At 42.7% G+C, this 11775-nt stretch overlaps 1 protein-coding gene across 3 annotated transcripts; it reads left to right on the forward strand.

Moving 5' to 3' along the window:
* Positions 1-2204: 2204 nt before the first annotated feature.
* Positions 2205-9821, forward strand: LOC133901334 (uncharacterized). Of its 3 annotated transcripts, XR_009906708.1 has the most exons (8): positions 2205-2564; positions 3592-3834; positions 4563-4736; positions 4972-5078; positions 5335-5657; positions 6013-6710; positions 6890-7791; positions 9618-9821. XR_009906708.1 is itself a non-coding variant. In XM_062342664.1 (6 exons), exons 1-6 carry the CDS (start codon positions 2415-2417, stop codon positions 6603-6605), a joined length of 1590 nt encoding a protein of 529 aa, XP_062198648.1. In that variant the 5' UTR covers positions 2205-2414; the 3' UTR covers positions 6606-6831. The 3 variants fall into 3 exon arrangements, 1 of the variants encoding a protein (XP_062198648.1); XR_009906707.1 differs by having other exon boundaries at positions 6890-9821; XM_062342664.1 differs by lacking the exons at positions 6890-7791; positions 9618-9821 and having other exon boundaries at positions 6013-6831.
* Positions 9822-11775: the final 1954 nt, after the last annotated feature.

Here is an 11775-nt window from a genome sequence, read left to right on the forward strand (position 1 = left end):
CTCTTCCTTGTCCCTTCCCTGAGGTGTCCTTCCATCGCTTGCCCTACTGTTCTTGGTTTCTGGGGTTGTCCTATATGCGTGCCTCCAGAGTTCGTCTTCCTCAGCCCTTGAGTATTCTTCCATCTTAGTGAACAATTCATCCACGTCCCGTACTGGCTTTCGTGCCAAGTGCGAGGCCAGGGCTCTCGGGCAGAGACCTTGTCTTGCTACGTCTATGACAGTATCATCACTAAGGCCCTTCGCTTGACATTTTACCCACACGATGCGTCGAGTGAACTCCTTTAGACTTTCACCTTCCTTGTACTCAGCTACGAATAGATCTCCCATAGTAACCAGAGCTCCATAGTTGCCCTAAAAATGTGAGAAGAGCACCTCCCGAAGCTGCTCACAGGAGAATATCATTCTCACTGCGAGGGATGTGTACTATGAGAGCATGATCCCCCTGATGGCAAGGACAAAAGCCTTGGCCATAGTAGCTTCTTCTCCACCCGCGAACTTTATCTCGACCTCGAAGCTCATTACAAACTCCTTCAGGTTAGTTTCGCTGTTGTAGAAGTGCAATCGAGGCATCTTGAATCCCAAAGGCCACGATCGCATTTGCAGACTTGTGACCAATGAGGAGGCTTGATCTACCATCCGCGGCTGATGGGGCTCCTCGGACACTCGCTGATGGAGTACCTTCAGATCTCCATTGCCACTGAGACCACCTAGAGGTCCTTGTTGAGACAAGAGGGATTGGCGAAAAGACCTATGTTCCTCGTATAGCTCTTGAATTTGCTTGTTGGTTTCCTCCACCTGACTTCGGTATTGTGCATCATTGCAATCAAGAGCTGCTCTGTGGTTTGTTAGGGCGTGTGGGGGAGCTGAGGATGCTCCAGGGCTTCGGGCGCATCCATCCGACCTTCATGGTCATCTAGCACAACCGTTCTAGACCCCCTAGTCCACCTAGAGCTTTGATGCTAGCTCTGGGTAATTTGACCCTAGGGCCCTCGACCGAAGCCTCGGCCCCCTCGGTCGCTGTCGCTCTCTCTTGTTGTGAAGGGATCTACGAGCCTCCCTCGCTTTCCATGGATGATTGTTCCTTTTCTTTCCTGGTCTTTGGTGGCATGAGACCACCACATGATCGTGGGTTCGATCCCCACGGATGACGTCAAATTTGTGATCGTAATCACAACACAGTGAACAGTGCAATAACTGTTGATGCAATAATTGTTCATATCCCTTTTTACATGGGGCGAGTGAGGGTATTTATAGGCATATCTCAACCACTCCTGTTATCATTACATATTTGCCCCTTAGTAGGAATAATTCACGATATCTTTAAAGGTATTATGGTCATTGTCTACATATATTGCTTTAAGTAATAGAATCCTAACACGCGTCTTGGGTGTTCCACATTGGACCCTTAGCGCTGGGACTTCTAGCGATCTTCCCTTAAGCCACCCCTCATCGAGTTCCGACTGGCAGGTCCCTCTTTAAGCTAGCATTTGCTCTATTACCGAAGGGTCTCACGCCACCTCCCTTCAGTCTCAGGACCTATGTCAGATCCTTCATCCTTCAGACTTCGTCACAACCCTTCGGCCTTGGGGCTTCGCTATATTTTTTACCCTTTGTGCTTCGTATCACCCCTTCGGCCTCGAGGCTTCGCTACGCTCTTCACCCTTCGGAATTCGTTACACCCCTTCGGTCTTTTGAGCTTCGTCCCAGAGCTTTGTTCCTTAGGTTGCTACATCTTATCAAACCTAACTCCTGCAAAAGACGAAGAGAACTGTCCCTATCTTGACATCAGTCTCTCTATTTTGGTTTTTAAGATTTAACCATTGTGATCAAAGTCAATAAATAGGAGCTCACACGGTACCGTTCTGCTAGCTCCCTACGTGATATATATATCATAGACAATATACATGTATGTGACACACACACACAAACATATATATATATATATATATATATATATATATATATATATATATATATACACACACACACACACACCATAGGAAACATATATGGCTCAAGTATTCGATCATGCACATGTCTTAGCATATTCCTTGTGAATTGTTAATGCTATAGAAACTCGTACAAGATTTATCGTACTACGGCACTGTGAGGGGGCAAACCGGTAAAAATGCACCGGAGCGCCACAACGGCCTCTAATCCAGATCCAGTTGGCACGTGCTCGCGTGTAGAAGAAAAAGGACAATCGTTGATTGGGGATGGTGCCGCCGCCTTGCAGATATTTCTTACTCGGAGCCTCCCCTGTTTGGATGCGTAGACAGCCTTTCTCCTCCGTACAACTACCTCGACAATATTCCTTTCCCCTTCCGCTCCTGCCTTCTCATCCGCTTCCATCCTCCAGCTTGGCCAAGAAATCAATCCAACGAAGAGAGGAAGACAGATATTGATTGGGCGAGATGGTTCACTTGCCGCACCTGGGGAAGCTGCGGCGGGAGGTCAAGGAGGAGGTGGTGGACGCCGACGGCCCCACCGCGGCGGCGGAGGCGTCGCCGTTCCACAAGAGGTCCCGCCTCGCGCACCAGCACCAGCACCAGCACCAGCAGCAGGTGGGTTCCCCATGTTCCGTTCCCATCTAATCTTTCTCCCTGTTGCTGGCTTCAGCTTCACGGGGACTAATTAAGATCGAATTAGAAGGGGTTATTTCGAACCTTTCAAGTGTATATGTTCATCCTAAAACCCTTAAGGTTCTGCTCCTGCACCGGGCTATAGCCCATGGGAGACAAAACAAAATCATTGTGTTTCTGTGGATTTTGTCATCGCTTTGTGTGATCCTATTTATTCTGCTGCGAAGCAACCAAGCAAGGGTTTTTTAGTGCAATAAATATATAGTTGCAATAACAAAGTGATGATCTAATCCCCTTTTTTGTGTGATTCTTTCATGAATAGTGTTGTTTTTATTCCCCCTCCCACCCCGTTTGCTGTACATCAGCTACTTAATAATCATTGCAACCGGCGAGTAGAGCGATTATTCTTTATTTAGTGCATTTGATCATATATACATTTTGGATTTCTATGTTAGTATTACTGTACTAGGTAGTTTTCTGGAAAAACAAGTTACTGTTCAAGGGCGGATATGTGAAAGAGAAAGGTATAATGGAGCCAAGTCACTGGAGTCTTTTTGGTGAATGCGATTTCTGTACTTGCCAAGATATTGTTACTCTCAAATCTAATCCATTGCATGGTTAGGTTTTAGACATGGATGTTTCAAAGCCTTCCAACTAAACTTTGGAAGTGCGCTCCACACCACTGGTGTGTGGTTTCTCCATCCATCCAAACTTTTTTCGTTTCACGTAGAGATCACAAGATCTATCTTGCCTTGTTTTACAAGCACAGGTCCAAGTGGTATCAAGGTCACATCAAATAAAGTTGTTTCTACTTCATCATATTGCACTGTTAATTTTTTTGCTCACAAATTCTTCTAGATATTAATGGTCACAATTATCATTGACACTGCTAGGGGAAAAAAAAGGAATGGATTGCATTTCTGAAGGGATGCTGAATTAATTAAACCTTGCTCTACTGTTGTGTATTTAATTAGTCGTATGTCTGTTGCTTTTGCACGCTGTTATACAGCAATGGAACACAAGTGGTGCTAGCGTGTCAAATCAGCAGTCGTCACAGCATGATTTCCTTGATGAGCCTAGCCCGCTTGGCCTGCGGCTGAAGAAGAGCCCCTCTCTGTTGGATTTGATTCAAATGAAGCTTGCACAGGCCAGTAAGACCACAGAAACTCGGCAATCCAGCAACACTAGCGCCTCAGAGAAACTGAAGGCTTCCAATTTTCCTGGTTCTGTTCTGCGTATCGGGTCTTGGGAGGTACGGAGCTTGTTTTATATGTGTTGATCTTGTGTAATCTTCATTCTTCACATGTAATGTTATGAGATAGTGCGCAAGTTATAAGCTTTTTCCTGATACATACAAATACGTTACATTGGATTAATAAGTTTTTTTACCTGTTTCTGAATCATTAGCATTTGTTTCCTCCTTTTTCCCCATGCACAGGAGTACAGGACTATGTAGCAACATTTGCTATCGTCCTCTCACATCTCTAGTTTGGGTGTATTAATTGTCATCTGTGAGTGGAATAAGACATGAAATTCTATTGTTTTGGTTCATTCACGAGTTATTTAGGAATTAGGAAACCACGCCAGAACTTTGTGAAACTCTGATACTATCCATGCCATATTGCAAGTTTCCCATTCCTGATCCCCATTAAATCATGAAAGGACTTTTTGCAAAGAGTCAAAGATGTTGAAACAGTTGACTGGTAGGCGGTAGCAACTGGTTGTAATGTTGGCGCATTCTGTGGAACCCTATAGTTTTGTCATTATAGCACTCCCCTGTTCTGTTAAGAAACTCAAAGAGGACTGCTAGGTACTGATGACCTTATGGTTGATTCATCTTCTCTTACTCTGTTTTAAATATTTTTTCTATCCAGTGATACATGTGACAATCTATTGCGTCTAGCCTATCATATAGAATAGGAGGTAGTTGTTACTCTGTCACTTCCTCTATCGATGGTCTAAAACTCTGAATATGAACAGTGGATGTCAAGGTATGAAGGAGATCTGGTTGCAAAATGCTATTTTGCAAAGCACAAACTTGTGTGGGAAGTACTAGATGGTGGTCTGAAGAGCAAAATTGAGATACAATGGTCTGATATCTGTGGACTGAAGATGTTTTGTCCAGAAAATGAACCTGGGACCTTGGAGATTGCGGTAAGAGAGATTTAAAAATACACCAAATCAGTAGTGCAGTGTAATATTCAATTAGTTGTCCTTTATATATACGAGAAATTGGATTTATATTGAAGACTCATTCGGAACTGAATCATGTACTAAGGATCTAGTAGAAATAGTAGCAATTTTTTTATCAGTTTCCTTATGCATTTTGCTCTTTTTGGGCATTTTTCTAAATTCGTCCTGCTCATTATTTCTTTCTTTTTCTGTCCAGTTGTCTAGGCAACCACTTTTCTTCAGAGAAACTAACCCACAGCCAAGAAAGCATACTTTGTGGCAGGCAACCTCTGATTTTACTGGTGGACAGGCAAGCATGCACAGGTACTTGAAATTAAAGCTTGTCTTGTTGTATATATGTGCTTGAAAGCCATGCCCGACATTCACAACTTCACTTTTATCTTAAACGTGGTGCTCTTAGTCATCTTTGTTCCATCAGGGAATTATTGCAAACACAAATTGTGACCCCTCACGATTTCTCAGAGTACAGGGGCATTATGATTATTTAATTTCTCATAGTTGTTTCTGCTATATAATTTCCTTGTACCGGTGGCTTAACTTGAAGATCGTTTGTTTTCAGGAGGCACTTTCTACAGTGCCTGCCAGGAATGATGAATAAGCATGTGGAGAAGCTTGTTCACTGCGACCCGCGTCTGTACTCACTAAGCCAGCAAAATGACATAAATTTGGAGAATCCTTACTTTGAATTAAATTGTTCCATATTTGAAGATCCGGAGGATATAAAGTGCCAAAAATTTGAGCATAAAGATGACGACGACCATTTAGGCACACAGAGATCTAATGCAATAATATTACCTCATTCTCCTGTGGGTATGATAGATGCTGAAGCAAGGCAACAAGCTGGAACGTCCGATATCTTGCCTGGACACTTCCCTAGTTCAGGTGAATCCCAATATCAATGCTATATTTTCCACCCCTCAGTGATATGAAGTGATATTTGAGGTCCAGCTATGGTACTGAAGGAACAAGTAGCTTATCATTCAATTTACTGTTTTTTATTGGTGTTAAAACTGTCTGCATACATGGGTACTCTCCTGATTTAAGGCTCAGTTGGTCATGTCTTAGAAACAGAAGAGTGCTTACAATTTTACAACTAACCACCAATGCTGGCCAATTTAAATTTGTTTTATCTTTCTCATAGATTGCTTAAGTAGTTAACTCTTACTGTATATTGTTTCCTACTTGTCTAAGTCATTTTTGGGATTAACCCTACTAATCATTTGTTTTGTCTTTCCAGTTGCCGGTACTCACATAATTAAGCAAGATGCTGCTTCTGCTGAGTGTGGAACACATCCAAACATCTTCAATTGCAACAGTTTCAGGGTGCCCAGGATCAGGCGTTCCATGTCCAAGAGCGAGATTGCAAACTACATAGGGCATCAAATGTACAAACATATGCACTCGGGGAACATACCTGCAACTGACGCTGCTACTGGCTCATCGGGTAAACTGATGCTGGATGAATTGACCCAGTACCTCTTGAGCGACTCTCAGATCACCAACAATGGCTGTTGTTCAACCAGTAAACTGGAATTCGATGATCTGACCCGGCGGCTCCTGAATGACACCCAGATTACCGACGCGGCTGATGAGAGGATGCTCATGTCTAGAGTGAACTCTCTCTGCTGCCTGATTCAGACAGACTCAGGCTTGAGCCAGGCAAATCCTGGCGTCAGTGGTGTCAATGAGATGTATGAAAGCAAGCCCCAGACAAATGCGCCTACGGTGCGAGGTGATGGTGGCAATGGCTTATTGCCGCCAAGGCAAGAATCATTTGGAGATCTCCTGACCAATCTGCCGCGCATCGCATCATTTCCTCACTTCTTGTGACTTTGGTATAAGGTAGCAAATATGGAGTGGGATTAAGTGCTTGGGTACAAGTGTACAACCGTACAAGTTGGTCTCAGAAATTGTGGCGTGCAGAAATTTTTGCGGGTAAACGTGTTGACTCATTTTCTTCTTTTATCTTTTGTGTACATAGTAGACTGATAGGATAATTATAGGTCAGCTCTGTTTGACTCCAAAGAGCAATATAAGTGTTCGCTTTCTATGCTGAGTATGGTTACTTTCCGGTATATACTATCATCCAATCAATTGCTTCCTTTAATATGCAGCTATGTGGCTACATTCCCACAAGAAAATGTACAATATTCAGAGTTGGGAAGAATTCCCTGTGGCTAACCTTGAAGTAAATGGGCATAGAAGTGATGACTAGGCTCTTCAGTTTCAACACTTGGGGCCAGTTGGATGGGTCAGGGTTTGGGCCGAGCCAAACTATCAGCAACCTACATGAAGATGACGCTGACCAAGAGGCAATTCAAAAGGATGAGCCCCTAATAAATAAAAAAAGGTTGAGCCGATAAGAAGCAAGCGGGCTCGGCAGACTAGGGTTTGAGTGCATGAGCCTGAGTGGACCCAATACAAAAACCTCCTCTATTCTACTCTAATAATCTGCCCCAATTCTTGCTCTAACTCTATTTAATCCCATGAGGTTTGATGCTCCGTTCATATAACCTCTTAAGATAAAATGGTCCACATAGTCCCACAACTTCGCAAAACAGGTTAAATAACATCCTAAGGAAATTTACTGTGGCAGTTTTTCCTCCATATCATTTTAGAATGGTGGTTTTCACCACTAGGCAAGGGCGGGCCCGTGTAGGTTCAAGGGTAAGATTTTTGTGCAAAAACTTAATGTTGTATTTTGTGGACTGGTGGCTAAGCTCAATTCGTGACAACCCAACCTAGCAACCTCTGTAGCCCAACTCCCATCGCCTTATCGCTGAATCCCAACAAGCAATTGATGCCTATGAGGCTATGGTCGGTCCTAACGGCACCGGCCCAATCGATCAATCTGATCCAAGTATCTAATGCCATAACGTCTAAAGGCCAAACCCCCAATTCAAGAATTTGAGAATGGAAATAGAGGGTGGCGGCGGCACTAGCACAAGCGCAGCTCGCTGTGACCACAGCGGCGCAAGCGCAACGGCGCTCCTCGGTGTTACTTCCGATTCTGAAGGTGATTTGTTGATTTGTTCAGTTGTTCATACTTCATAGATATTATTGCTATTTTCTATATTGTTGTTCAATGTTCATACATCATAGTGCTAATTTTTTGTTCATATTGCTAATTTAGAGTTTAGAGTTTTAGACAGGTAAAAGTTCTGAGTTCTAACTCATGAATCATGAATATGAGGAGCTTCTCCCATCTGGTTATCGGATTCAACCTTTGATCTTATGGCTTGGTTTGGGAGAGTTATTATAAATAATATGATGTTTATAAATGTTTGAAATCCCTAAAGAAAGTCATTATCCTTTTGTTGCTAATTATGACAAATTAGATGGCAAATACAACTTGCTTAACAAGGAGCATGAAAGAGCTTAGTGCAAAATTTAAGGATCTTGAGCTAGGGAACTTATGCTTATCGGATCATCTGGTGTTCATAGTTTTCTTAGTCTGGGAGGCAATAACTAGTTTTGGGGGTTGTGTCGAGACCAGTCTAAGGAAAAGACTAATCTCATCTATATGCTAAACCTAGAAATTAATCCCAACACATAGTAACTTCATAGAAAAAAATCATTACTACATCACATTTAATCATTATTTAAACAACTTACAAAAGTGACCTTGAAGGGTCAAGATCCAAATAAAACTACAGTGAAACTACGTAGACTCTAAACCTTCACAGTGACTCCATAGACAAACCGACATAGAAAGCATCTTAGAACGATCCATATTTAGAAAACTCTTCATAGCTTCTCCAACTGAGTGTTTGGTGATAGCAAGAGTGATCACATGTCGTGTTCAACAAGTTGTGATGAAAAAATATATATATAAAGGCTTGATAACGATATGGCAATATGGATCTTTTGCATAAAACAAAATTTATGTAAAACATTTGAAAATCAGTAATAATTAAGTGAATAACCATAAATAAATAATCACCTCAAGATTCCAACCATCTTAACTTAACCAACCTTTCAACACCTCAACTAAAGTTCTCATCACGAAGATTGAACAACACCTCAATCATAGTTCCCACCACTATAATTGACCAAACCAACCAAACCATCAAATTCTAATCATGTGAGGTTTTCCTTGCCACTCATAACCGTGAGTATCACTGATTAACTAGTTTTACACTATGTAGAGGTCGTGCACTTTACTCACAAGTCATGATCATAATTTGTTGCTGGTACCTGTTAGTACCTTATACACTTCCAATGTGTACACCAAGTTGACCACTACAAAGCCTTTACAATGTCTCTCTCAGCACGTGCATACTCGCTAAGATTTCACCACCACATAAATACACCTCATCAATAGAGGACCCTCTTGCGCCAATGGAACCTTAGAAGTACACCCTTTCATTCTACACAACTGGATGGTCTACACTTTGTTTCGCGATAGAGACACTCGCTCTCGATAACATATAACTTGAAAAGTAATATTGCGGGGCGTGCCAATATACATAAAGTAAAGACGTAAAAGGATAATAATGCAACAGAAAAATTGATCTTTATTTATTCATTATCGAATTCGTAAAGTAAAACGTTTCTCTCATTACATTATGTTACTCCACACACACATATCCGATTAGCTTGATCATCCGGCCATTACGTCTTCTTGGTTCCAGCCTCGTCGGTCAAGGAAAAGGAGACTTCAAGTGGTATACCGGTCTTCACAATGAGGACAAACAGATGTGTGATAGTAGTAGAATTATGCTCATGCAACAACTTGGAGATTTCTCTCCGTATAAGCTTCTGAAAACAGCTCCACAATACGTAATGGAATGTCTGTTTAGCTTCCTCTGACGACATGTTGTGCTCTTTATACATCCCAAGGGAGAGAAAACACTGACGATATTTGGCGCCACGGATTGAAGTCTCTTCAGGCTGGTCTGCGATACCGCCCTCACCACCAAGCTGATAGGTAGATGTGATCACAGAACATGCCGGGAAGGTCAACAAGATCTCGAGAATAGCAAGGTTTGTATTCTGAATACCGGGACGTGTTGCCTACTGCTGAAGAAATACATGAATTATATTGGTGCCTTCTCATGCTTGGAATAGGCTGAAACTTCTACAGAACAAACGCAGGGTTGGTTGTATATGCTTCAGGAATATTAGAGACCAATTCTCCTTCTAGACTACCATGGGGCGGATTTGTAGATAAAACCTGCCCTGTGCAAATGTTAGTTTCAGATAATTATATTGCACAAATTATTTGGATGCCTTGCTGAGCACAGATTGATCTGAAGCTTTAACAATTCGTTACTAGTGCAGTACGATGCCTTTCAGAAAACTTGGATGCTTAGGATCACGTTAGTGCTAGCTGAGGTTGCCAATTGTTACGAGAGGCAGTTATTGGTCGCAGCGTGTAGGCAGGGAGCTCTGTTCGCAGTTTCACGCGCACGGCGCACATGCAGTCTTCCTTGCAACCTGCATGTGTAGTACATGTGCATGTGCTAATACATGCATTATACATCTATGTGTATTAATCCACCACAAGTCATGCGATGTCTTCGGTGGCTCGCGTAGTGACTTCAGAGGACAGGCGGGCAGCGCGGCTATCTCCGCAGCCTCGGCAGTCATCCCAGTTGGTTCACGAGTGATCTTGGTGGCGACGAAGAGGTTGGCATGGCTGTAGACGGTCGCCCTTGGCGAAAAGCCTCTCTAGAAAGTCGATGACCACACTGAAGAGAAAGTGCCGCTTGCCGTTCATCTCGCGGAGCGTGCCGAGTCTATCGGTAATCTGCGCGGCGTGATGGAACACAGCGCTGAAGCCCAGCCACACGGGGAGGTGGAGCAAACACTACATGAATAATGGATATGGGTGACGGGTGATAATCTTAATGGATGACGGGTATTGTACTCGTCACCCCGAACGTGTCATTGCTGACTAGTCATTGGTGACGGTTCTGTACTCATCACTAATGACGAACAAAAGTGACGGGTATTAATTGTCACCCGTCATCTATGACCATCTCCCATGTGCTAGGGAGAAAATTATAGGTGACGGGTGAGCTCTTCACCCGTCACTTATATGTATAATAAGTGATGGGTAACAAGATTACCCGTCACCTATGTATTATTTATACGTGACGGGTGAATTATACACCTGTCACTTATGTTTTTTATAAGTGACGGGTAGACATGTTACCCGTCACTTATGGCTAGCATAAGTGATGGGTAACCTAGTTATCCGTCACTTATAAAGAACATAAGTGACGGGTAGACATTTATCCGTCACTTATGTTTCTCTTGCTCGATAGGAATGAGCTGTTTCCTGGCTGCATCCTGGAACGTAGCCAGGATTCTGCAGCCGTCTTCTCCCTGCAAACAATAGCAATGCATCCAAATACATATCGACAAACACAATTGTAGGAGTACTTGCTTCATCATAGAATTGCAAATATTACAAATTTCATATTTATTCATTATAGAATCACAAATGTTACAAAGTTTCGATCAACTCATAATTACTTAATACTTCACAACTTAAGGCTTCTGTAGTGGAACTCGCCCTGTGGGCTGATAATGTCAGACACCATGAACTCAGCGATTCATCGTAGAATATCTGGGAGTGCACCGGCGTCGAGAAACATACACTTGTATTGCTGTATAATTTAACGCGTAACCAGTATCATGTTACCATGAAATTAAACTAATTACCAAAATTAGTTATGAATAATCTTGTATTGAACTTACATCGGGGGATTTGATTTTTTTGCTCGGAGCGTGAGGAGCATGTTCCACGCAACATAGAATCCACAGGTGTTGCCCGGTGGTTGTTAGTGGCACTGCTGAAAAGAAACTTTACTGTTAGATGAAAAAAGAAAAAACAGCAACAGAGAATATTTGGTATTTTGTTTGGTAGCACTTACCGCGTACCCGGTCTTGTGTGTCAGCCTATGACCGGCTTTCGCGTCGTAGTCAGGTTGTGCTCGAAGGTACTTGTCGAAAGCCCTGCATAAAGAGGGATCGATTATGGAGCCTTTGA

This window comes from Phragmites australis, chromosome 20 (assembly GCF_958298935.1).
Source record: "Phragmites australis chromosome 20, lpPhrAust1.1, whole genome shotgun sequence".
Lineage (NCBI taxonomy): Eukaryota > Viridiplantae > Streptophyta > Magnoliopsida > Poales > Poaceae > Phragmites > Phragmites australis.

Excerpts from the sequence above, each read along its gene's own strand:
- LOC133901334 (XM_062342664.1), top strand. The coding sequence starts at position 2,415 with ATGGTTCACTTGCCGCACCTGGGGAAGCTGCGGCGGGAGGTCAAGGAG. Across the intron at positions 4,737-4,971 it reads CTGGGACCTTGGAGATTGCG|TTGTCTAGGCAACCACTTTT; the intron begins GTAAGAGAGATT and ends TTTTCTGTCCAG. Across the intron at positions 5,658-6,012 it reads TGGACACTTCCCTAGTTCAG|TTGCCGGTACTCACATAATT; the intron begins GTGAATCCCAAT and ends TTGTCTTTCCAG.